This window comes from Colossoma macropomum, unplaced genomic scaffold (genome assembly GCF_904425465.1).
Source record: "Colossoma macropomum unplaced genomic scaffold, Colossoma_macropomum, whole genome shotgun sequence".
Taxonomy (NCBI): Eukaryota; Metazoa; Chordata; class Actinopteri; order Characiformes; family Serrasalmidae; genus Colossoma; species Colossoma macropomum.
In genome coordinates, this window is record NW_023494802.1 from 29955721 (window position 1) to 29982789 (window position 27069).

The 27069-nt window shown below is 39.5% G+C and overlaps 1 protein-coding gene across 6 annotated transcripts in view; it reads left to right on the forward strand.

Annotated features, from left to right (window-relative positions):
* LOC118821931 (utrophin-like) overlaps positions 1 to 27069 on the forward strand; it is a 301986-nt gene that overhangs the window by 12466 nt on the left and 262451 nt on the right. For 4 of the 6 annotated variants that reach the window (XM_036590621.1, XM_036590626.1, XM_036590625.1 and 1 more), the window contains exons 1-3: positions 8022 to 8254; positions 22217 to 22278; positions 26527 to 26619. In XM_036590621.1, the coding sequence (XP_036446514.1) occupies positions 8170 to 8254; positions 22217 to 22278; positions 26527 to 26619 (240 nt within the window). In that variant the 5' untranslated portion in view covers positions 8022 to 8169. Of the gene's footprint in view, positions 1 to 8020; positions 8255 to 22216; positions 22279 to 26526; positions 26620 to 27069 lie in introns of those variants that run through there. The other 2 variants (XM_036590623.1, XM_036590622.1) reach the window with 2 other exon arrangements.

Consider the following 27069-nt stretch of genomic DNA (forward strand, 5'->3'; position numbering starts at 1 on the left):
GTGTTCACACACGTGTCTGTGTATGCATGCATGTTTGTGTGTGTGCGTGTATGCATTTTTGTGTCTCTGTGTGTGTTTGGGTGCATATAAGTGTATGTGTTATTGTGTGTGTGTGTGTGTGTGTGTCATGCAACCTGTGTTTTCGGTGCTGTGTAAGGGTTTAGATGACACTGTTCAGAGACTGTATGGTATTTATCTTCTCCATAAACAATGTGATTATTGTGTGCGCATGTGCTTGTACACGTGTGTGTGTGTGTATGTGACCTTCTTGTTTGTGTGTGTAAAAATGCAATGGGTAGGTTCAGTTTTCCCACTTGGAAGAGTTAGAACTCGTACTGCTGGAGCACATGCACACAAACACCCATACACACCTGTAGCACTGTGCAAAAGTCATAGACCGCACTTTTGTTTATTTCGTTTATTATTTTGTTTCCAGTCAAAATAGCCTGTAAGTGTAAGCTTAGTAAAAAATAAAGCAGAAAACTACACAAAGTTACACAGAAACCTAACAACGTCTTCAGTGTTTAGTCTAGTCTAGCGTGTCCACTCTTTGCCTTTATGACAGCTTCAGTTCTTTAATGAGACTTGCTTTTAGTTTTTCAACAAAATCTGCAGGGGCATTTTTCCACACATACAAAGTTCAGTCTTAGAAGTTGGTTGCATTTTCTGCTTCTCACAATCCAAGTAATCTCAAACACATTCAATGATGTTGAGGTCTGGACTACATTGTTCTAAGGACAGCAGCAACTTCTCTTTTGTCTGTTTGCTTTTCTCAGTGAGGTTCTTCTCACTCTTCTTTCAGACTCATAGCCTTCTCACAGTGGAAAGATGGACAGAAACACGTGGAGTTTTCAGATCTGAAACAAGAGTGGAGCTTGATTTTCAGCTGTTTTTAGGGGGTGTAAAGATTCACAAAACTCAAATTTGGCATGATTCACTGGTATTTATGGTTTAACCTGTTTCAATACAGTAAAAATGAGTGACTCAAAATGTGCCGTACATTCATATGTTTCCATTTTTAGTTTATTACAGCACTTGAAGTGAAAGAGTTCATTAAATTTGTTATATTGATGTAAGCTCTCTAATGCTGTATCATTGGCTTTGTTATAAGATGAAATCCTAAAATATGGAGGGCTGTGTGTGTTTCTTCCCCTGCTGTTGACTGTGGGAGTGTGGAATGTGTGGATTGGAGAGCAGTGAGCGGTTTTGACTGCTGTTGACTGCAGAGTGACTTAAGGACTCTTAGTCTGGATCTGGAGAAAAGAGCAACAGCTCAGCGCTACTGTGAATGAGTGTAGGCCGTGAGAGTTTACTTATTATTACCTTCCTGCAGATTAATTTCCCTCTAGAACTGCCATTTTTATTTGTATTAGAGGGTTTGATGTGAAGTGGTGCATTGTGGAGAAACTTACTGAGTCAGAATTGTTCACAGTGGTGCTAATAATAATGATTTGTTTCTCTTGTTGATGGACTTTCTTGTGTTGTTAATGGAGTGGATGCTCACAGCACACTGTAAACGAAACACTGATTTTGTTAGAGAGTAATTTGCATATTGAAGTCTTCTGCTTTATCAGTATTGCAAAGGCCAGAATGATAATCGTTAACAACTAATATATGGTGCAGTCTAGTGGGCTATTAGGGCTTTAATGATTTTACAGATTTTAATTGGTATTATTTTTATTTCTGCCATCTTCAAAGAGCTGTAACTCAGCTCCAGGGAGAAAAGAAAGAAAGGATGAACAAAAACACACAATAACAGGACAAAAGAAATTCCCTGTGTGTGTGTTTTTGTGGTGGTGGTGTTTAGAGAGAATCTAAATACACGTGATGTGTGATTATTGGCACAGTCGTATGGTAAAAAAGGAAGAAACAACGGAAAAGCATGACTCCCTCATTGTACACCACTGCTGTAATGAAGGGTGTGTGTGAAAGGGAGAGATGGGAACTATGAGTGTGACGGAGGACGTGCTGTAAATATCTGAGGAGGGTGTGGTGGTGTGGTGGTGTGGCTGGCTGCAGCGAGAAAGGGGAAAGTCTGCATCCTCATAGGACATTATGGAACGTGTGCATGTGTGCCTGCAGTAAAAAGGCTGATCGGTTACGACAAAATGATTAATGCCGTCGATTTGCAGCAGTTTTGAAGAGAGTACATGAAAAGTGAGCTTTAGCAGTAAAACACCTCATAAACAGATGTGATTGATCATTGAGTGGATCCAAGAGCCATCATGAGTAAAAGTACTGATGTTATTTTGTGATTTTTTTTGTTTGTTTGATTTCTGTATATGTGTGTATTAGAGATGCAGAAATTATGAATTTTAATGACTGATTCAGTTCCAGTGTCTTTACAGCCAATTTATTTATTTTAAAATTTTTTTTTGATGGATACACAAAGCTCGCAGTGTGGGGAAAGAGTAAATATGTGAAGTTCACCAACTCATTTCCATTAGTTTATATTAGCCAGTTTTATGTTATGAATCACACTATTAGCTCTTTAATGAGTCACTTGTCTATTAAAAAAACACGTATCAAATAAAGTGCCACATCTAAAGTAGGAGTGGCTATCTAGCATGCAACGAGTGATGCCAGGGATGAACGATTTGGGGGAAAAATATCTAATTGTGATTCTTTTGTTCCTGATCGATATTGCATCTGCAGTCGAAATTGCAGTTATTTTCTCTAAATTGAAATCCAGGCCTTTTATTTTGCCCAAGAAGACCAAAACGTTTTTTTTTTCCTGGCTTAAGACTTGAACACTGAACTCCATGCTAGACTTAGTTAGTTGTTAGTTGTGATTATGATGTCATAGCATACGGTTTTTCGGTTGCTTCTGATTTGGTCCAGGCTCTCATATTAGGGTAATGTTCCCCACTTAAGACAACACTGTTGACTTATCTTGGCTATAATTCGTTTATAACTGTTTTCAATTGTCTTCAATACAAAAACAATTAATCTTTCGGTTCTAAGTCATGTATACTTACAACATTTTAGTGCAGGTGTGGCAGCAGCGTTCAAATACAACACAAGTTCACTCACCTGGCTCGTGTAATTTACCTCGTAAATCTGCAGCGCAGACCAGTCAAATTCAAAATGATCAATTGTCCAATTACAGCTGCTTGTTTGCAGCAAAAATTGACAGATTCCAGTCGTGCACTCCTGGCTTACATGGATGTAAATGTGTGCACATACTCTTAGTGGAGTGTGTGGGTTAGTGATTTCAAAATGAATCAGTTTGAAGGTGGAGAATCAACTGCATTGATTTCTGTATGTTAGAATACACAGTAATCAATGGGAATAATACTCAGAGTCATGTCGGTGTCGACAGATTGCTTAAAAAAAGAAATGTAGGTATCAGAAGGACTTCAGCGATGTTTTAAACTGATATTTGATGATATGAGAAATACCAGATAGCAGCGTCCCAAAATTCCTATATCAGTGCATCTCTAATATTCAATAAAGTATGCACTCACAGTTTTTGGCAAATATGAAATTCTAGGCCTGTGAAATTTCATGTTGTGTGTGTGAAGCATTTTTAAAGAATAATTCATGTAAGAATTATTAATCTGACTGAGAATTTACGATGCACTTAATTGTTTCCTGAAGAATCATAATATGCAAATCATTGTGATGTACACCCTTGTTTAAATAGCTGGCTCAGTCATACACAAACATTTTCATAGAGTTTGTTGCTGCCTGGGTCTCTTGTGCTCACTCACAGCCTCACCACACACATACGCCTACACATGTTTGTCTTTCGTGACTCATGAGAACTTCCATTGATTTCTATTTTTCTATTGATATCCATGTTTTTAGTTACTGCAGCCAAGTAATACTACACTACACCTAAGCCTAACCTTAGCCTCAGCATCCAAAAGGCAGTCTTTCTGCTCTTTTGTAGTGAAAACAGCACATGCTTAAGTGAGGACCAGCAAAATTACCATGTCGTCCTGTTATTGTGAGGACGTGTGGTAAAACGATTAGCAACACAAACACACGCACAGCACATTCACCCAGTGTAGTCAGTTGCACCTGTTTGTTTCACCTGTCTTAGTAACTTGCTTACTCAACGGGAATGAAAACAGCAGGAAACATGTGTTCTAAACTGTTTATAACTTAAACACACACATGCACTCCTCTGCGGAATTAGATAATAGCAAAATTAGGCCACAAAAGCGTCAGTCCAGCTTCAGATTCCTTATCAGGAGTTGCTGAAACGGTGCTGCAGCTGCTCCATGACTCCACTGACTTTATTAATAGAGAGCAGAGCGTGATAAACGTGTATGCTGTCCATTTTAGTGAAGGTCCTGTTGATTTTGGAAAGCCTCTATTTTAGCAGCACTCAAAACTGGCCCAGTCCCAGCAAAGAGAAGCAAAAAAAGCCTCCAGATATCACAGAGCCAGCTTCTCATGGGCTTTTCTTAGAGTCATGTTCCGTTCCAATTAGTATCTGTAGCATGTCCCGTATGTTTACCCAGTGAAAACCCAGTAATACATACTTCCTTGTTCCTTGTTTGTGAACATGCATTTTTGATATGGAGATTTAATGAGATGAGTAATAAGTAGGATTGATGCTCAAAGCCCTGCAGTTAGTTAGTGAGTGAAGGGCTAAATCTCCAACGCATGACATCAGCGCTGTCTTCAAACCATAATACAACTGTCACTGTAATCATGTGTGTGTGTTAATTAAAGGGAGCTTTGAGCAGCTGTATAGTAACTGTGTGTGTGTGTGTGTGTGTGTGTGTGTGTGTGTGTGTGTATGTGTTTTGTGTGTGTGTGTGTGTGTGTGTGTGTGAATGAGGTTAAATTCAGTAAATTAAAGGGTAAGCTTATGACCACACTGCTCTAAACATAGTGACCCTGTATCAGTCAACACTAAAGTCCTTATTTAACCCTTTGTACAGTTCTTAGGCTCTCTGTGCAGTGCTTTTGGAAGGTAAGGCCAGACTGATTGCCTGTCTATATTTTCTAAAGTGCCAATAGGCCTGTTCATTTTCAGTAGCACAGCAGTTCCTCTGGTCCACGCTAAGGCTAACCCAAAAAGAGCTGCTGTTCCTTTTTGTCCACTGTTTTGAAAATAAAGTCGACCACTTCAGATGAAACAGACAAGAGAGTGGGAGGTGACTGATAGTCTGCTGCGTTTTCAGTTTTATTTGAAACATGACTGAAACATCCCTGACTTAGCCATTCAGCTGGATGGGATAATGTTAGCGTGGTTGCCACTGTTCGTAATGGTTACAGAAATTCCCAGTTATGAGAGTGAGGAACTAAAGCGTAGGACTGAGCAGTGGAGCAATATTAAAATAATGGCTTATTTTCTTGAGATTTTAACTGATTATGTTGACATAATGTTGTTTTCTCAACATTTTGTTGGTAATGTCGAAATAATGTCTTACTTACTTGAGATTTTTTTAAAATAATGTTTTATTTTTTCAAGATTTTGTTGGATTACGTCGAAATGATGACTTATTATCTTGAGATTTTGACAGATTATGTTGAAATAATATCTCATTTGGACAATTCCACAGTGTTATAAGCAGTAAATGTAGCGGTGATCTTATTACCTTGCTAGATCATTAACGCATGCATGTACAAACGATTATAGCTGACTAATGTTAGTTTGAATGATAGTTGACACATTTCAGCATCAGTTAACAGCCTCGTTTGACCCCAAAAAAAAACAAACAAACAAAAAATATCAGCTCACCTACTTCCACTCGAGATCAGTCGCACAGGAAGCATTAGTGCAAACGTGAGGCTTTAAGATGTAAGAGGTTAAATATAAATACAGAGTAGTCGGTCAGTGCATTGGTTAGATAGAGGGGTAGAGCGGGGGTGAGGGAGGGGTGGCGGAGGGACGGAAGTCTCTACAGTTTGTACTCTCATAAGTTCCATCAACCAAACCAGTAACAGCCCACACACACTTGCCCACCCTGCTGCAGCTGAGTCAGAGAGAGTGTGTGAGCCCCCCTGAGAAGAGCGCGCTCTCTCATTGTCTCAGACTGAAGGTGAAAACGAAAGACAAACAACTTTCCACCAGTTGTCGCTTCCTCCTCATTCACACACACTGTATGTTTGCTCAGTTGCTCTGAGCGGCCAAACACAAGCTTCAGGAGTGTGTGTAGCTTTATTAGTGTGTCTGAGAAAGAAAGACGGAGAGAAAGAAAAGCGAGTGCAGTTACGCATGTCGGGGAGATTTATTTTTAGCAGCGCGTAAAAGATCAGTAAAAAAGAGGAAGCAGATCTAGTGGTGATTCTCCAGGGTGTTTGTGTGGTCATCACGCTGTGTGTGTGAGCGAGGGCGCACTCTCGGTTACTTTTGTCAGCATTGCTGAATAATCATCTGGGGTGTGTGAGTGTGTGTCAGTCAGCTGTTTGCAAATTTGCTTGGCACACTAGGTTGTCTGTAGGGGTGAGCAGTGTTAGTGTTTATTATTATTATTATTATTATTATTATTATTATGTAAAAGTAAGATCATGAAATTTTTGCCGATGACTTATTTTCATATAAATAACTGCAACTAATTTAATTTAATTGTCTTTTTTGGTTGTTGTGTGCAAATATTAAAGGGAATATATCCAACATTTTGTTTTATTTTATTGTTATTTTTTTAATAATATTTTTCTTTTCCTATGACGATTTCCAACCTCTTTATCCCGTAGAATTACCCAGGCTGTTTTGTTACTGTGCCTGTTAAACTGATGTAAATGTATGTCCTAATTGGATGCCAAGTACTATAAAAGCTTAAACACTGCTTGTAACTTCAGCATGAATGGACAGGGCTAAAGTGCTGTAGGCTGAATAGGTGCGTGTAAGTAAATGAGTTCTTTTTTGGGACGTCACAAAAACACTGAATACAAAACTGGCTGTCTTTGCAGTTTAGTTTTAATGTATGGACTGGAGAGTGAACGTTATGTCTTGAAACGTAAACAGTTTTTACATACTAAATCAGACTCTTATTTAAAAAAAAATGGAAAAAGTGAGAAAGTTCAAGGACTGAGTTCCAAAATTGGTTCATCAACTGTCAATCTTCCTAGCTGTCGGTACTTAGTAACTGAAGACAGAAACAGCTTGAGCTCAAGTAAATCTGCAAAACTCACCACTGACGTTTGTAGCACCAGTCTAAAGTTTACAGCGATTTTTTTTTTTCCATTGGAAATGAATAGTAGGACATTGAGAGGTCAAATCTAACTGTCAGAAATGATGTCACAAAGAACATATATCACACTGACCCTCACAGACATTACATACACTCAACATACATACCAGCACACACATATACTCATATTAGCCACCACCTGGGATGCCATAGCAATGGTCTAGGTCATTGCCTAATGTTGGATATGTGCCCTTTAATATTTGCACCATAGCAGTGACCTAGCTACACCTTAGCACCCCCCTGGGATACCATAGCAATGGCCTGGCTACACCTTAGCAACCACCTGGGATACCATAGCAATGGCCTAACTACACCTTTGCAACCACCTGGGATACCATAGCAACGGCCTAGCTACACATTAGCAACCACCTGGGATACGATAGCAACGGCCTAGCTACACCTTGGCAACCACCTGGGATACCATAGCAATTACCTAGCCTACAACTTTGCAACCACCTGGGATACGATAGCCAGTGTAGTGTTTGTTCACAAACTTTTTCCTCCTAGTCTTATTTTATTAATTTCCTTTTAACAGTCGTTTGCGTTTTTCCTTCATTTCTTTTTTGCTAATGTTGAATTAGAAAGTGATTTATTATTCTAAATATAGTTGTTTATACCCAGCCTTTTTTAAACTGTTTACTTGTTTGTTTTCTTCAATCCAGCTTGTTCGCAAACCTCAGAAAAGTAAACATGGTCATACATATCATGCATTGTGAAAATGTTCCTAAGTATGAGGATGTGACTCTTTTGTTTTTCTGGTCCACCCGTACCTCTTTCTTGAAAACCACTCTTGACTGACGTTACCACTCGCCCACTCGCCCACTCGCTCGCTCGCTCTGTCTCTCTCTCTCTCTCTCGCTCACTCACCTCTTTGCGGTGATGTTTACTCCCAGCATGCTTTGCCGTCAGCCTGCATCAGTTTCCTCCAACATCACTTTTCTTCCTGTCTGTTGTTTCCCACCCGTCGCTCGTCCATCCCTCGCTTTTCCTCTCCCTCCTTCATGAATCGGGCCTGATGATGAACGTGAGTAAGTGGCTGCAGTGGAGAAAGCGTGGCATTTTTAAGAAACGCAGGAAGAAGTTTTCTTTTCCTCCGTTAGGTAAGTCCCTCCATTGTTCCACTTCCTGGAGCCGCTCTCGCACACAGTCTCAGCTTTTCACTTCTCTTATTCCTTTGTTGTTTGCTTTTTTCATCCTGTCGTTCTCCTTTTCTGCAGTGGGTATTCGGTCGTGGCATTTCTTCCTGCGATTCTGTAGGTGTTTTTGTGAATAAGGCTGTAGTTCCTATGAACCAGTATTAGTTTGATTTTGCCAAGTATGTTGCACGTATGTGAACTTTGTCTAGAGTGCTGTGACTGAACAGACCAGAATGTACACAAGTCTGCTTACAGATATTCAAGAGAAAGTGTGCAAACTATGCAGAACCTGAAAAGATATGTAATCTGTGTCAGTAGTTATTTGAAGAGTTTAAAATCTGTTCAGATAAGAGCAGGATATGCCTTTATATTAGGGGTGCCTTGATCTGAGAGTTGTGGGCTGATATCTTTCGGTGTGTGAAATTGTATTGCAGCACATGAGACCTTTTCACAGTGCATGATGTGCGTCACGATATTGAGGTTTTTTTTTTTTAAAAGTATTATTGTCATACGCAAAGGCTCAGAAAAAAGGTCCAGCTCGATGTTTAGATCTTAAATGCAAAATTAACATTATACTGATGAAGAAATAATGACAGTAGTAGATAATTCACTCACGTCCTCGGAAAACACATCCTTGAGATTTGAGTTCTCTTTGAAAACTCTTTCAGTGCACTTGCATTTCACATTCATCCGCTTGGGGAAGGGGTCCGAAGCACAAAACCTACGTTACAAAATGTTCTTCCACATACTGAGTGCAATTACACATTTCCACCACAGGGGTCTCCAGATCCCCAAATTTTACACAGTGTAGCTTTTATGTTTTACATACTGTGCCGCTCTACATCCACTTAGCCAGGCTTAGTTATATAATAAACATTCAGTTGTAATAAAACATGTAGTTGGTCATTGTCTTGAGGTGTTGGTGATGCCTGCTATGTGATCAGAAAGGTGACCTAGCGTATCACAATAATAACAAATCATCGTATTGCTCACCTCTGTGATGCCAATACAAAAACATTTGCAAAATGTCTCACTTGGCGTGACAGCTACTTGGATTAGCATTCCAAAGAAATATAAGATTCATTTCTTATATAACATTACAATAACTTTGCATCTGAAGCAAAATGGATAAAATGTAGACATTTTAGCGCAGCAGCTTAAACATTTTGTTGTTCTAGAGTACAATAAATCTAATCAAAGTTGTTTTTATTTTAAATCTGAAAATCTGTCTGATGCCAATCATTTGTTTTAAAGCAATTATCTGCCACTACTGATATGACTGCAGTATCATTGTGCATCCCTACTGTATATAGTTTGTTCTGTTTCTGTTATTTTGTCGGTGTTTGTCGACTTGTGCTGGCTTATGTGTGTATTAGATGTGGGTGACTCTTGGTGTGTTTCTGTTATCTGTATGTTTTCGTTGGGAAGGGTGTTCATCTCCAAACACCCTTTATGACGTATTCCTCCCTTTTAGGCATCTGTGTATGAAATCATTTGCTTAAAGTTAGAATTGTTGGTATGGAAGTAGCTTAGCATTGAGCAAGTGCTCGTATTTGGATTGGGGCTTTTTGCTCTTCCTTATATTTTTTTAATCTACTGATTTGACGGTTAATCAAGTTATCTGAGTTTTAGCAAAGACCAAACTGTAAAAATTGACTTAACTACGCAATACGAAACCATGCAGAGGCTTTCAGAGACTCCAAAAATGTAAAAATTAAGAAGCCAAACAGGGTTCTCTATGTAACGCCATAGAAGAACCCCTTGTGGTTTCTTAAAGAACCTCAGTTGATGGTTCTTTAGAGAAACGCTTTTTGTAAATGTGATGTGTGAGAACCTTTTTAATGTTTTTAAAGAACTTATACATGAAGTAAAAGTCATAGGAAGAACACTTAAACTGATACAGAAACCTTTCCATTATGTGACCTTTTAAAAGGTTCTTCACACTCAGTTTATTTTTTTTAAGCATGTTCTTTAAGGATGCAAAACCAGTTCTTCCTTTGCATCGCTCAAACTTTTGTGGCACCTTTTAAGAGTGTATGTTGCTGGATGGGGAAATAAAGCCTTTTAAAAGTCTTTATTAAAAACAGTCAGAACAAAACCTTCGTACCAACCACAAAACTGCCGCAATCAGATAAACAGTAAAGCTTTCATCTTTGAGAAGTTCAGAAGCCCTTACGGAGAAAAGAAACTAGACCCTAGAGCTTAATAATGTGTTTACATTTTTCCATTGAAAACACAAACTTTCTCAGTACATCCGAAAAAAGCGGTTTTGTGGGGCGCTACGTAGCAGCTTTGACATCACGAATGACCTTGATTATATCATGGTCCAATGTACTAAATATGCTAATGAGAGGATGTGCCAGGCAACAGCAAGAACCACAAGGTTGTGGCGTGAGGCCTGCACCCGACACCCAAGCGCTGATGAGAGCCATTAGAAGCAGCATGAGCCTGTGCTGCTGATGAAAACCAGCGTCAGCCAAGAGGGGGAGAGAACTTGTTTCTTTCCCACCTGTTCCCTCAGCCCTCGCATCCCACGGCACTGCCAGTGGGGTTGACCGGTGTGGTCTAACAACTGTGCCGCTAGACGTCAGCGTTAGAAGTTAGCATTAGGTCTTTGAGAAGTCAGCTTTATGCACAGCCACACAGACTCATTCCAGCCTCCCTGTGGCAAGTTTAGAGGATAACGACTCAAATCTGAGTGAGTGGAATTGTGTGACTGTGCTGTAGTGACCAAAAGACAGAATCTTTCATATTAGTAAAGTTACAGTGGGGGCCTATGTTTTGTTTATGCTCTGCCTCATCTGTTCAAACACACAGATGGTGTACGGTGATGGAGTCAGGGGGTATATAGAAACAGGGCAGGAAGGGGGCGTTTACACTTGGCATAATTGTGAATGTTCATAGTTCTTTGGATTCTTAGTAAGTGTTCAGATTTAGGGACAGTCTTGTGCCATTTTAAGTAGCTTCTTGGGCATAACATTAATACATAAAATCAAATGATTTATTATTTAAAATATATTTTTTCATTTTGTTTTAAATGAAATGACAATTTTTGTTCTGTAGTAAAGAAAATGGTTTATATTGTGTATATACAACCATGAACATTTGAATTGCATGATTAAAGGGTTATTTGCATCATGGATTGGTGAATGTGTTGTAAATGGTTCTATACAGAACCTTTTTCGAAAAGAGTTCTATATAGCACCCAAAAAGCTTCTTTTATTGTTACGATGTCAAGCTTGTAATAATAGAAGCAGCCTCTTTGGTGCTATAAAGAACCATTTTCAAAAGGTTCAATCAACCATTTCACCATGCAAAAAACCCTTTAATCATGCATAGGGTTCTTTAGGTGTTTATGGTTCTAGATAGAACCATTTTCACTACTGAAGAACCCTTGAAAAAACATTATTAAGTATGTAGAGGTGATTCAAATTATTAGGTTTATTTGTGTAGTTGTGACTGTCCCAATACAGAACAGTGTACAGCATGTACAAAACAGTGTGAGCCAGTCTGATGTGAAGTACCTGACGAATCTGTAATGACTCAACCTGAAAGACGAGCCTTATCTTAGCTGTGTGATCTACTACAGCCGTCATCTGTAAAGACCAAAAATGCAACTGCAGAAATGTTCAATACCGAACAAAATAAATCTGCATGAATCTGAAGTGCACAGACTTTTTTTGGTGAAATAGTTCAGGATCATCACTCCATCTTATCGGCGCTTGGTCGCCACGGAGACCTGTCATACAGTCATAAGGGCGACCTGTGGGGCCGGTCATGCATTGGCCCTGTGCATGCTGGGTATGCTGCTGCACAGAGCGATGTGTGCTCTGTCAGTGGAGCACAACGTATCCTACAATCCTCGGCCCATCTCCGTCTGCTCCCTCCCTCTTCTTTCTCCTTTTCTTCCCTCAGTCCTCGCATTCTTCTGTCACTCCTCTGCTGAAGAAACGACAGAGCAGAAGACGAGGAGCGAATGAGCACTTTTACTTTTCTTTTAATGTTCCTGCTTCCCCTTTTGCTGCTCTGTTGTGAGCGTCATGGCAGAATTTAAACTTACTCTCAGAGGTAGGGCTGCATGCGTGTGTGGTGTTGTGGGGGAAGGTGGTGGCGGGGTGAGGGTGGCGATTAGATATATGTGTTGAAAAAAAGCTGCCCTTAGGGCAAGGTGTCGTTAAACTGTGTGTGATAGAAATTCTGATGATTTTTTTTCATTTGTCTTCATGTATGTTGTTTGTTCTTGTCTTTGCATATATAAAGTGCATTGGGATACTTTTGTGGATGAAATGTACTATATACAGTACTGTGCATGAGCCAAGAACTACTTTATTTATTCAATTTTCCTGTCAAAACAGCAAGCAGGCACAAGTTATTAATTTTCAGGAGATATTTTTGAGGGTATAAGATAAAACGCTTACATAAGGAAGGGAAAAGTCAAAAGAAAATAAATGAAGTTCTCAAAACTGAAGTTAAAAGAGGAAGCAGAATTCCTAACAACCACCTGGAAGACCTGGTAGACACCAGCACTGTCCCCATCAGATAAACAGCACTTAAAGCTTTCATCTTTGAGAGAGAGGAGAAAGTCAAGTTCCACTGTGATTCAGATCTGAAAAATATCTACAGGTATCTCTGTTCATCCTTCCGCTGTGAGAAGACACCTCAGCGCCATGAGTCTGAAAGGATGTGTAGCTGTTGAGAAGCCCTTACTGAGAAAAAATAGACACACAAAAAAAGAAAGTTTGCAAATAAAATAAAGTTCCAACTAGCAAGACTGAACTTTGGAGGTGTGGAAAATATCCCTTCAGATTTCTTAGAAATACTGAAAAGTCTCCTTAAAAGAAGGGAAGCTGTAATAAATGGAAAGAGTGGAATATAAAACATTTGTATTATATTTAGTTGTTGAGGCGTGTGTGTAATTTTCTGTTAAACATGTTTTCTGCTGAAATACTTGTACTTGATGACCATTTTGGCTGGAATTGAAATGATTGAAGCATGGTGTTCTATGTAGAACTGGCCTTGGAGAAACATTAAACACAGGAAACTGTTTATTGGCAGGATTTTGCGATGCATCAGTTTAAATTGATTGAATTGAGCCGTAGAAAATTTGGCAGTGAAATTCTTCACGGAGTTCTTTATTACTTTGGATTTTTTTGTTTTTGATTTAAGGGATTGTGTGAGGTTGTGAAGTCAGCTTTACAGAACTGACTTTGTTTGGTAGAGAGAGTGCCGGGTCAACATGACCCCACTTCTGCATGGAAAGGGTAACAGACTTTGGCGCTACATCAGTTTGACCAATCAGTGAACAGCTGCAAAAGCTTTTAGCTGTGTGTTATTACACAGTGCATTATCAGCAGTTATAAGGAGTATGGAGAGTAGACTCATATTGACCTTTCAGGTTTTTTGGAGGAAAATTAAGCCATTCCTCAGATTCCCATAGCCAGCTCCCTGAAGATTTTCATTGATGTCCTGTAGTGACTTATCCTAGGTGAGAAACTAGAGGTCAGCATTTGGTTTTCTCAGCAATTCCCAGGCATATTAAATCTTCAGGCTTATTTTTCAAGAAATACTCAGAAAACAATGCAAAGCGATTTTTTTCTTGAACAGTTCATGTTTTAAAAAACTAAATTTTCCTTACTTAGTTTGAAAGTGTGATGTAGTACACTCTTAGTAAAAGGGTTTCATATAGTAACAGAAAATTTTACTTGACTTGTAATAATAGTGGAACCTTTTTTGGTGCTATGTAGAACCATTTTTTAAGGTTATTGAACATATACAAATGATTTTACGTCATAAGGAACCATTTATGCATTCAAATGCACGCTCATGGTTTCATGTATAACCAGTGCCTTTACTAAACAACCCTTAAAGAAACATTTCTAGGGTATTATTGTTAACATTGTGGCAAATTTTTATGAACCACTCACTTCCTGGTCTGTACAGTCCATGTATAGAAAGCTAAAAAGCTAAGCTAAAAAAACATCCCATTTTGAGTTCACAGTCCGAGTGATGTCAAAAGAAAACTAACACATTTACATTGATCTACCTGTAGCAGTTTCCACACGTTCAGGCTGAAGTTATAAGGAGTGTTTCAGCCCAGACTGCTTTTTAAGGTACACCATAGTACAGCCAATCAGAACAGAGGTCATTTACATATATTAGTCTCAAAGGCACGTTAATCTTCAAGGAATAAAGAGAGGTTGGCAGAATGATGGCAGCTGTTTTTTAGTGCAGAAAAACCAAACAAATTCCATTAGTCGATGTCAAAACACATAAAATCCAATGAAAGCCTGTTAACTGCCAGTGCATAAAACAGAAGTTCATGGGTTTCTTTTGTGGAGCGAGCACAAGTAGGTAAAGTGAATAGAGGCTATATGTTCGTTTGGATTGTTATGGGCATCTGTAGAGGTGTACTTTGAGGCCAATAAGGCCTGGTAAAGTATCGGGATTCAGGCTGGGTTTGGGACTTTTTAACTCTGGTCTGTTTTCTAATGAGCGTGTGTGTTTTTTTTTTTTAATTTATTTATTTTTTGCAGTAGAACTTTTTAACAGTATATGATTTTGCCAGGTACAACTGATAGTCCCATAAAATTTACTGACAGTAAACACTGTTAATGTATTACAGTTGTGTAAGAGACTGGTTTATCCACTTAAGTTCTTATTAACAAAGCAACGCACTGTAAAACCACATCTGTGACAGTCCATCTCTGTTAGTGCCTCGAAGCTGACGTGAGCTCTGTGTTAGAATGTTCCGTTCCACCTGAAGTGGCACCACCAGAATGTAACTGCTTCGCCGTTTAAGGTGGAATGAAAATTTCCACTCAGAATTAGAAGCCAGCCTTGGCCCCATGCATCGGAGCGGGTTCAGTTTAAACTCAGGTCTCAAATTTAGCGGTACCATTCTGGCTTGATCGGTTCAGACTTCAAGGCTGAGGGTACCAATCAGGTTTGGGCTGGCTTCTAATTCTTTCTTGTCCGTGGAAACCTCTACCCTGTTGTAGTAGTGATTTGCACTATAGCACAAGCGCTCTTTCTGCTTGAATCGGCTGCCCTTTGTCGTGTCTTGTTTTTGCGAGTGGTGGCATTTTCTCCACTGTGAAACATTAAGCAGGGATCCATTTATGGTGTGGATTCTGCTCGTCTCGGAACGAGGCTGTGTGAGAGTGAGAGTATCTGCTTCTCTGAAAAAGTGTCAATTATTAACCGCCGAGTGTGTTTAGTTTAGGTGTCAGCCTGTGCAGATTTTGATTGCTCTGCTCTTTACTGGAGACACCAGTGTGTTTTTCTTAATATGCTTCAGTGTGGGGCTGTCACTGTCGAATGTATTAGTGATCGAGTAATCCTCTGATTGTTTTAAAGATTAACCCAGCTGTAGTCGATCAGCCAAGGCGTGTTTAAAGTCTGTGTAAAGCAGTAATAAATGTGTTTTGAGTTTGTCACGTCACAGTGAAATGTGTTATTAACCACCCAGCCAAATTCGAATGATAAAAAAAATGAGCAAGTATACAAATTTTCAATCTAAAAAAATAATGAAAAATAAAAAAAAAAAGTTTCAAAATCGTGAAAAAATAGGCAGTTTTTTCTGCTGTAAAATGCTAGGGGCGTGTCCACTGAAGGCGCTGAAACCGTGCCCACTCTCGAGAAAGGTACACCCTCTCTTCAGCTTCGTATTCGCCAGAATGTAACTGCCACACCCTTTGAAATTTCGAACAAGAAGCTGGTGGGCAGGAAGCCGACTTCAGCTTTGTACCAACGTTAGCAAATCTGTTAGCTCGCTAAACTGGGCAGCAAAGGCTTTCTTGGATTGGAATGAAGCCACTAGCGCAGCGTCAGCTGACACAAACTCGGAATTTACTCCGTCTAGTAGCTTTATTGGACTGTACAGCCATAAATGTTTGGCTCCGAACCGGATTCTGGCTCTGGTGGTTCAGAGGTCACTGACTTACCGAAGAATCGGCTCTGTTTGTCTCAGCCTGTAACAGGCTAGTACTTTTTTGCCATTTATGCAAATTAGCAACATATATTACTGACCAGCATAATCTAGCCAAGTAAAGTTAGGCCGGGAGAACCACCGACGCTAATGCTCTGTTATTTTTGGAAGGTTTTAGTGTTGGGGGGAGGTCATGGTAAGTATGGCTCCAGTGTACCACCAAGCCACGATTTCAGGCCTGCCCAAAAAATCCTGAACACAAAAAAGATTAACTGTTAGTCTAACTCTATAATTCAGTACTACATAGTTCACGTTTTTAGCAATTATTTTCTAATATGTATAAAGTGTTTAGAGGTAAATCTTCGAATTCACAAAAATAAACAAAACTCACTGTGTAGCTGAACACTGGGGCACAGTCTTCTTAGATTTCAGTGGTGTTTTGCTGAAGTTTGCTTCCTTTTCAAGGGCACGCCCACACAGTCATATGGATACAATAGATGGTGCTCGTAATTTCTGTTTCATTTCATAAATAACTTTTATCCTTAATCTATTTTTTAGTGAAGATGTGTTTGTAGATAGAAATAGCACAGAAGTCTTTAATGTAATCTAGCGTCCATGTGCCTGCAGGATGTGCATACACTCGAAGGGGGGTTGGTTCCTGTGGAGCAATGTCTAAAATAGCTGCCCGCAGAGTTCAGCTACACAGTGAAGCTGTGTTAATTTTTGTAGTTCACACCAAGTCATACTGTGCACTAATACCCATGATGTCGTTTGAGATGATGATGAGGCTATGAGAAGTTTTGTGGATGTATTGGTGACTATGACATCTAGTGTTTGTTAGCTATACAAGCCTTGTAGCTCCAGTGCTTAAATAGAGAAACAGAATTTGGATGCCAAACATGTCTTGGTTGTTCGACACCCATCTGTTCACATTTGATTTTAACAATGGCAAAACAATATAAACGGCCTTAACTGAACAGTGTCAAACCGTGTATAGTGTTTCAAAGATTCCAGAGTACTTTATTGGAAAAAATATAAAATAAATACTTATAAATGAGTCCAGTTTCTTACTGTAAGAGAGATGAGTCTGAGTTTAAAATGTTCAATATGAGTTTAAAATATCCTCTTGTTGATTTACTAAGAAGATGCATTTTAATATGTTTTAATCAAGTTTAATCAAGTAATTGCGATAGCCTTAGTTTAATCCTGATTAGGAATCTGGATGCTGTTCTTCTCTTTTCTGTCATTACAACACAGACAAGCTCAGGCAAGAATCCAGAGCAGCAGAGGAGGAACCCGCACTGAATTCTGGGAGCTGTGTTCCGCAGAGTCACTAGTCAAAATATCTTATATCTGTACTTAGCCTTGCCATTAAGATCAAGCACACTCTTTACACTCTGCAAGTCATCATGGCATGCCATCTAACACACGCACACACACACACACACACACACGCGCGCGCGCGCACACACACACACACAACCAGATAATAAGGATGTAAACCTCTGACTTTATAGTCTGATTTCCACTCTGTAGAAAGTTATTCAGTGCTTCATAAAATTTCACCATAATTAAATTAGATTCTTGGGGTAAAACTTTTGGAAATACGCTGAACACTGGGGATGTATGATTGGAACTGGCCAAATTGGAATTGGTAGAATTTTGCTCAAAGCGATTATGAGTGACTGTGCACTCAGTCAGCAGTCGGCCAGTGCCCTGTTTTGAAGCTGATTTATGTTGTAGTTTTTTAATGTAAATAATAGGCCTAGACCCGAATATTCGACTATTCAGATATTTGCTTGTTAGGTAGGTATTTGTTTTTTAATTTTGGGATTGGAATATTTGTTTGTTTTATTTTTTTCCTAAATGTAGGGTATCTGTAAAGGAGAGCTGTCAAATACTGTAACGTTCGGGGTTCTGAGGAGAAACTTAGTTTACATTCCATAACATTCCAGTTTTATTTTTAATTTGCTGAAAGCAGCACCAACACAGCCTCTGCCTTACTCCTAAACCCACCACTCCACCGGTGTTCAGTGCGCTTCAGTGTTAGTCCTTTAAAATGTGGAACGTCATGCTAATGCAGACGTACCCTTAACGGTATCACTCTAGACAGCATGTATTCCCAGGGCAGCTGCAAACAGTGCTCTGCTTTACGGGACCCCTGCTAGGTCCGCGATGTATCCCCTTCGTACCTCGAGTTAGACCACCTGGGTAAGGAGCTGTTTAATCCGTGCATGTACTGGGCTGTTACTCCCTAGCCCACCGCTAAGAGAGGCTAGTGGGCCTGGTAGACGGAGGGAAGCCACGCTGTGAGCGCTGCAGTGCTCTGCGAGGAAAGTAGCTAGCCTGGAGATTCAGATTTTACACGGGTGTCGTATGCGTATTTTCATAACCCCATTAACTCCATAATTGCAGGTAACAGTTTCATCGTCTTTTGGTGGGTGGCACGACAAATATGGTCAGTTTGGCTGATAGGCGGATTCCTAGCTGTTGATGCTCTGTGACTCCCAACCGACGACAGACACAGCTCAAGCTTAAATAAATAAACATGACTCATTGCTGCCGTCTAAAGGTGCTCAAGCACCAGTAAGAAGTCAACACTTTTGTTGCCTTTTGTAACACCAGTGGTGTGACAAAACACCCGTTTCTTGCTTTCTTTTGTTTACATTTATTCTTTCATGCACATGTATTCGTTTATCTGACTGATAAAAAAACACTTGGTTCACGCTTTTTGTTGCAGCGTAAACATATGATTGTGGAAGCTAACAGCTGTGGAAAGGAATTGTGATCAGCTCTAATAATTGTGGTTCGGCGCTGATGGAATAATTGCCACAGGCCTAATACCAATCTTTCTGGGTTTGAACATCGCCTGAATGCTTCGTATTGGCCAATAAAAGGAGGCATACATTTGTTGAATATTATTATAATCAATTATAACTTTGAAAAATCAGTGGAATCATCACTTGCTCAGTGCGTCTGCCCATACGTTTACTGAACTCAGTTGTGCTCTTTGTACAACACGTACAAGCCCATAGTCGTTCAGCCAGAGAAGACAGTATAGCATGACTGACAAACATCTCTCTCTCTCTCTCGCTCTCTCTCCCTCTCTCTCTCATTCTGAACACAATGCTCTCCATTCACTCATAATGTCCCAGGAATTTCGGGGCTCAAGATAAAAGCACAGCACGTGTTTGCAGGCATGTATGCATATGTCAAGGAGGAAATGTGTCGTCACACATAGAGTGTGTTGCTTGGTGTGTTCCTGTGTGTCTGACAGTGTTATATTCTTTATTGATCTTCATCTAGACCTAGAAGACTCTATTTTTTTAGATTGAAATGACAATTTCAACAAGTCCTGAAAGAGCTATAGGTTTAATTATAGGTAACATTTATCAACGTCCTTGTGAAGTTTTAAGCAGGAAACTTTAACCTGATAACGTGGATAAATGGATAACTACTGTCAGAAAAAAAGTACTATGCAGGTAAATTTTCTCTTCATCAAGGTACAATCAATGTAAATGTTCCCTCAAAGGTACAACAGTGGCTTTAAGGTTCAACTGTGAACCTTAAATAAGTTTTTCTCAGGGGGAAAAGTACATAATTGTACCTTTTCATAACCTAATGTTTTAAAAAAAGGACAACAAAATAAGCCAGGAGTCAAGACGGGGTGTGTGGAGTTAATACAACTTAGAAAGTCTAACTGCAATGGATTATGGTACAGTTATGTTCCCTGACTAAAGGGGAACCCCATCAGTGACAGTTTAGTACCTTTCTTTCTCACCTATAGATGAGTTAGACCTGTCGCAAGCAGCAAGACACTGTGTTATATGCAATACTACCGCAGTTGCGTGCAATCTGGCATGGTACATTGAGCGTGCAAGCCTCAAGCCTCAAGCCAGAATAAGTGATGTTATCATCTTTTTGGGTAGAATCTTAGGCCTATGCACTTAAAGATGGTTCTTCAAGGGTTCTTTAGTAAAGAAAATGGTTCTGTATAGCACCAAAAAATGGTTCCTTTTTGAAACGGGTTCTATATAGCACTAAAAAGCGTTCTTCTATTGTTACAGGCTTGACATTGTAACCATAGAGGAATCTTTTTTGGCGCTGTATAGAACTCTTTTCAAAAAGGTTCTATGTGGAAACTTCTACAGCACATTCTCCGTCAATCTGAAGAACCATTTAACGATGGAGAGAACCCTTTAATCATGCAGAGGGTTCTTTGAGTGTTCATGGTTCTATATAGAACCATTTTTTTTACTAAAGAACTCTTGAAGAACTATGATTTTTAAGAGGTTAGATTTTGATTTATAGAAATTAATTGCAATTTGAATGCTAATCACATTATTAGGAAAAAAAATTGTATAATTACTAATTGTTGTTGTTGTTGCTGTTGTTGTTGCTGTTGTTGTTGCTGTTGTTGCTGTTGCTGTTGCTGCATATTTTTCTACCTTGCAATATATTAAAGCCATATTGATGACCTAATGTGACATGGTTAAAGATTAGCCTGCAGTATTTTGATCAGTGTTGTGGGTAATGCGGTATGTCTCTTAGGGAACAGTATTACTTGTCGCTGTTGTTGGAAGAAAACCTTGTTTCTCCAAAACGACAACTTTACAGGAAAAGGAAAAAACTATTTTACTTTTAATGGAAGTCAGGGGAACCAGAATATTTTCCAAGTAATTTTGGGCCGTTTGTTTTGGTGTGTTTGTCATGAAATTTACACACAATGTAAAGGACAACAGGCATTTTCGAATTATGTCAAAAACTGAAAAACATCAAAAATGGAGATGCACGGTTTTCCTCTGACAGCAGCAGCGAACATAAACATAAATCTTTATTTTACACTATTTTATTGTACAGCTCACTGCACAGCTTAGGTTTGAGAGAAGTAATTAGTAATTTGTAATGAATTACTTTATTTAAAAAAAAAGAACTTCCTCTTCATTGTTTTTGACCAAATTAATTGACTTTTGTTGGTTTATATGAACACCCTGATTCATCAAAATGCCCGCTGAATCTCTCATCTGGAGCTGTGATTGGTCAGGATGCCCACAGCACACAGTATAAAAGCATTCTGATGGGTTAGAGGACTCATATTGTATATTGCATATTGTAACCTTGCGAAGATATGGTGATACCTATCAGTAAACAATATATTGTGCAGCCCATGTGCAAGAATATATGTTTGTGTGGTGGTCATTTCCCTGTTCTCGGTGCTCCGCCTCTTCCCTCAGGCACATTCCAGTGTTTATGCTCCTCAACTACTCTGCATGAACACACTCACACAACAGAGCAGATGACCCCAAAGTCTGGTCATTTTAACCTTTGACTCTGTCAGTGTTGGTGTACTCAGTGTCAGCACTGCGAGCGAGTGACCTGTTTATTTTGTCGAAGCATCACAGAGAAAGAGAATTAGTCCAGGAATCGGCGCCCCTCTGACCTTACAACTGCACTCATGAGGAGGTCAAAAACAAGCCCAGATCTTCACTCTCAAGCGTCTGATAAACAGCCTGTGAACTGTAATGACTGAAATGTTGTTTAGCTGATATTAAAGGTTCTACAACAAATTACATTAAGGTCATCAGTAGTTCATGTTTGTTACAGCAGAAGGCTGAACTGATAAATGTGAGCATTAGTGTATGAGTAGCTTTCAAAGTCACGCATGCATGCAGGGCTTCTTTGGAAACCCAGCCTGTACGTCAGAGCAAATCTAATGGTACATTTAAGGAGATTTTTACTGTATGTTGATAGTTTGTTTTGTTTTTGTTGAGTTTTCTTTAGAAACTGCAGCATAAAGTGGTTTTCACAGTTGGAGGCTTTGGCTGAACTGACTCAGGCTATCAAGTGCAGTGCTTTATGACTCAAAAACCAACTCACTCTCTTTCTCTCTCTCTCTCTCTCTCTCTCTCTCTCTCTCTCTCTCTCTCTCTCTCTCTTTCTCTTTCTCTTTCTCTCTCTCTCTCTCTCTGTCTCTCTCTCTTTCTGTCTCTCTCTCTCAGATGAACATGATGCGGTACAGAAAAAGACCTTCACAAAGTGGATCAACGCACAGTTCTCCAAGGTAACCAAACAGCAAACATTGCCAGCTCAGCGGAGCCCGAACTCTTAAAACCGCTCTTCAGCCCGTTTTATTCCTCATGGCTTCCTCTTCTGGCAGCGCTCCGGAACCCAGATGAAAGATTCTGTTCCAGAACCCAGTGTAGATTCAGAGTTACACAGAGCTAAACTCGCCCTCCTCCGATGTGGTGGAAAGATTGTGTGGTATTTCTGACTGTTCAGCTTTAGCCAGCTCCCAGAGACGTTACATTCTTCCTCAGCGGCCGGCTCCTGAGTGTTTTCCCTCTCCACTGCCGTTTACAGTACAACTGTGGATGAGGGTGCTTTCTGCAATAGAGTCCCTTTGTTTCTGTAAAATTGAATTATGTAACATTATTTAGTTAAACATGAAAGAAGTCACATTTACTGAGTCAGTAGAAGGAAAACTACGCTAAAAAGTGGCTTCAACGTGGCATCACACTAAAGCCTGAAATGTTCATGCAGGAGTCAGAGCTGTTGGGTCGAGGTTGGCAGGCTTAAAAGAGGTTCCGGCCGGATAGCCTTCATATACGAATAGTTTCAACTCAAGTTTAGGTGATAATGATTCAAATCTGAGGGAGTAAAGTCGAGCAAATGGCGATGAAGGGACAGAAAAGTGAAATTAAAGCTGTTTTCTGAAGTTTAGTTCTGTAGCCTTATTGGCCAGTTTATCGTTAGCTCACTGAGCAGCTACAGACCCAAACAGTGCAACACAGGATTGATTCTGACTAACTAGTGCTCTACTAAACCAAGTGTAAATAATAAAAACTAATGTCTGAGAGAGCAAAATTTGAGTGACTGGTGTTGGAGTGACAAAGCCGAAACTGAGCCTTTTCCAAGGCGTTTGAGGCTGTAGCGTTTTGGCTAAGCTGAAGTTATCTTAGTTAGCTGGACAAATGCGCCACACACCACAGCACAGGCTTTGTTCCAGCTAACTGATGCTAAAATATCACCCATTTAGACGATATCTGAGACAAACTTGAGCGACTGGTTTTAGATTGAAGCCTGAAATCAGACATGTTCTATGGTGTTTGAGGCTGTAGCGTTTTGGCTAAGCTAACAGAAGCTTTGTTAGCAGGCTAAGCGTGAGACACACTGCAGCACAGGCAAAGTCGAGTTAGTAGTATTAAAGTTACAGCTGAACAGTTGTTTCATGTTGTTGATGTACTGACTGCATCCACAATATTGTGATGTCATTTATCACAATATGATAAAACATTGACAGATTTCTCACCTCTACTTCCTAGAGTAATGGAGATTTATGTGAAGGAAGTCTAAGAATGCAATTCATTTATCACAATAGCAGTGATCGTTGGCACATTGCCCACCGTTAGATAAACAGCTCTCATCATTTACCTAAAATATTCACGTCATGTTCTGTTGGTTTGAGCTGTTTCAATCATAAGAATCCGTCGGGTCACTCATTTGCAGTCTTATTTACCACACGAGGCTGTTTGGATGACCGACATTAAACCCTCCAGAAAAAGAAGGAAGTCCCTTGACGACTAGTGACCCCTTTTCTCATGGTTTCTCATGTGAAAGTTCTCTCCCCACCCCTCTCTGTTTCTATGTTTCTATGTTTCTGTCTCCCTCTTTCTTTTCCCCCCTCTCCTTGTGTTCTTCTGTTGATGTATGTCAAGCGTATTTATAGAAGGACAAGAGTGCTTGTCACCAGCAGCCAAATATGTCTCATCTGCCCTGTGGTGCACTTTTCTTTCTAATTTTGTAAGACATGCTCAAACCTTTGGAGAGCCAGCTGAATTTTAGATGATGTTTGTTGCTCTGGGTGTGCATTTAGTAGTTAACCCAGATGTGGGCAGCATAGGGGTTTTATTACAGGCTTTTTTTTTAAAGTGACAGTTTGTTGAAGGATGAAATGACACAAATTCCCCCTTTACTTCATAAGTGGTCAGTCAGCTAAGACACGTTCGGTATTAAACGTTTTTTAGTTTTGCGCTTGAGCTATGAGGCTAATGTAGCTAACAAGTAATGAAAGTGCTTAGCTACCAAATCGTATTGTGTTGTTGTTTAAACTTCTATCTCATATTTTCGGATGGGAAATGTTCCATGTAGAATGTGCAATAGAGCTGTGCAATATGACCGTATTTATCATTGTGGTGATAAATTACATCACAATATTTCACAATATAACAATATACTTTTCTGAGCATATCGTTAACGGTCATCAGTACTTAAAAATCACACAGAGCGTAATCAGTCCGGTTTAACCCTCTATTGCACGACGTTGCCTCAGGGCAACAAACACATTTCCCCCACTTTACAATAACATTATACATATTTAAAGACAACGATAGGGTTAACAATAAAGGATTAGAGTTTGAGTACGTCAATAAAAAGCATGTGGTTGGTCATACTATCTCTTTAAACCTCTTTTTTAACATTGAGTTTAAATTTTTTTTGTCATGAGATTTTGCAGTAATATGTTTGTTGCCTAGAAGCAACACTGTGGACAGTGGAATGGATTTAGCCAGTTACAAGCCAGGTCTCACCACTTCAGGGAATATGGCTCTATATCATTTCTTCCCATTGTCGCACAAGGTTGCCTCAAGGCAACATACTCCAAAAGGACCCCTGCACACATTGTTATTTTTTAAATGTTTTGAATTTAATAATAGGGTCTGAAAAAAATAAATCAAGGACCATTTTATGCAAGAAAAGTGAATTGATTTTTTTTTAATTGCTCTCATAATGCATGCAGTAGAGGGTTAATTGGTTTTAGTGTAAGCATTTTAGCATGGAAGCGCAACAAGTGTGATGAATCATCTCACATATGTATGTCTAGTGGTATTGATCCATGTATTACTAGGCTCTGGTGAGGCTGTTGCTAAATCAGAGCCTCAAACATGTTTGTTGTGGTGTGGTGAGTGCTGGGGAACTCCAGCACTGCTGACATTGTGGGCACTATAAAGCAAAGGAGTCTGGTGCATGGGGTCAGTTTAACTTTAACCACTCCAGTCAGCGACTCTTTAGGCTGTGGACTGAGAACCACATGACTGAACTCAACCTGTCCTGTGTTTTGCCTTTAATGCTGCTTTTTAATGTTGAGAAAAATGGTAAACTAGCCAAATAAAACAACTGGATAAAATGAATAATAACTAATAATATTTAAAACAAAGAAATTAATGTAAAACCGTGATGATGACAAATAAAACAATTTTCTACACACTTGATATGGGACTCATAAGAACTGACTGGATATATTTTGAACTGCAGTAACAGACATGCTTAAAGTTATTATTAATTATGAAACTGAAATTATTATTATTTCAAGGGCGATTTTAAGAACAAGTATTTGAGTGCTTGTTCAGAAATACCAGCAAGTATTTGAAAGCTGTACAATGCTGTTCAGATCAGCCCTAATTTTTAAGGTCATACTTAAGTCATCCCTTAACAACTTGATGCAGGAAGGAAGTGTGTGGTGATTAGGGCGTGCAGTTTGCACAATAGTAGTTGTTTTTAGCTATGTTAGCCTTGTAGCTCCAGTGTAGAGCAGTGTAGAGCAGTGTAGAGCAGTGTAGAGCAGTGTAGAGGGTGTGCATTAAGAAATGTCTTCAAGCAGTTTTTCGGATTCTGCTGTAGCACCATGACCGGTCCAGGGAGGCCAAAAGAAAGGAAAAGAAAGTGTGTTTTCTGATATGCGTGAAGGCTGCGATTGCCTTTCCTACAGAGCAGGCTGAGCACACTGTTAGTGTTACACACTCATGTTTTCGTAATGCCAGTCTGAGGCCCCTGGAGAAGCTTAGTTAAGGCTGAAGAGACTCCCGTCACGCTTTAATTAACCTTCTGTGTGTTAATGAACACACGTGGGTGTCTGGTTAGCATGAAGACGAGACAGGCAGGTCAGAGCGATCATATGGAACTTGGCATGGGTATCGCACCCCCACGTACATGCTCATTTAGACAGATGCGCACTACAGGTGACATACTTAGAAATAAAAAAGTGTGTTGTCTGAAATACTCTGATAGTGGTTAGGGACTGTTTCTGTTCGCTATAATAGTGTTCTGTATAGTGCTCTAATGTAGTGAACAGTGATTAGAGACCATTGCTGTTCACTGTAATAGAGGTCTACATAGTCCCCTCATCTAAAGTCGGGAATAGTAATAGGGACAAACAGGAACTTATGTGCTACATTTTTGTGTTTTCATGTGTTTTTATGTGTTTGAGGTTGTGTTCCTGGTGTTAAAGCTTTTTTTTTAATGTTGTGTGTTGCAGACGGGGAAAGCAGCCATTAAGGACATGTTCTGTGACCTTAAAGATGGAAGGAAGCTTCTGGATCTGCTGGAGGGTCTCACAGGAACCACCCTGGTGCGTGTGTGTCAGTGCCTGTCGGTGCTGTGACCCTGTGAATGTATATGCATTAGGGATGTAAATCTCTGACCTTACAGTGGTTTGATTAATTTTGACTACAGTTTTTTGAAAGAATTAAATGCACCATGAAATCTCAAATTTCGCCACAACATTTTGGAGTAATTCAGTATTAATTCAAAATACACTGTGTACACAAATTACTGAACTAGCTAATAGTGGAATATACATGATTACGAAAAAACAAACATTTTGTTTTATTGGGGCTGATAAACTATTAAAATACTTTCATCGTGATTATTCACATTTCGTCTTATTTGCGTAGATTTGACCCTAAAGGAGGTTTACACATAGGAAGGAATATAAATGTTTTCAGGAAATTTGTGGATCTGAAAGGTTGTGTAGCTGTCAATAAGCTGTGACTGAGTAAAGGAAATACACTGAAAAGGA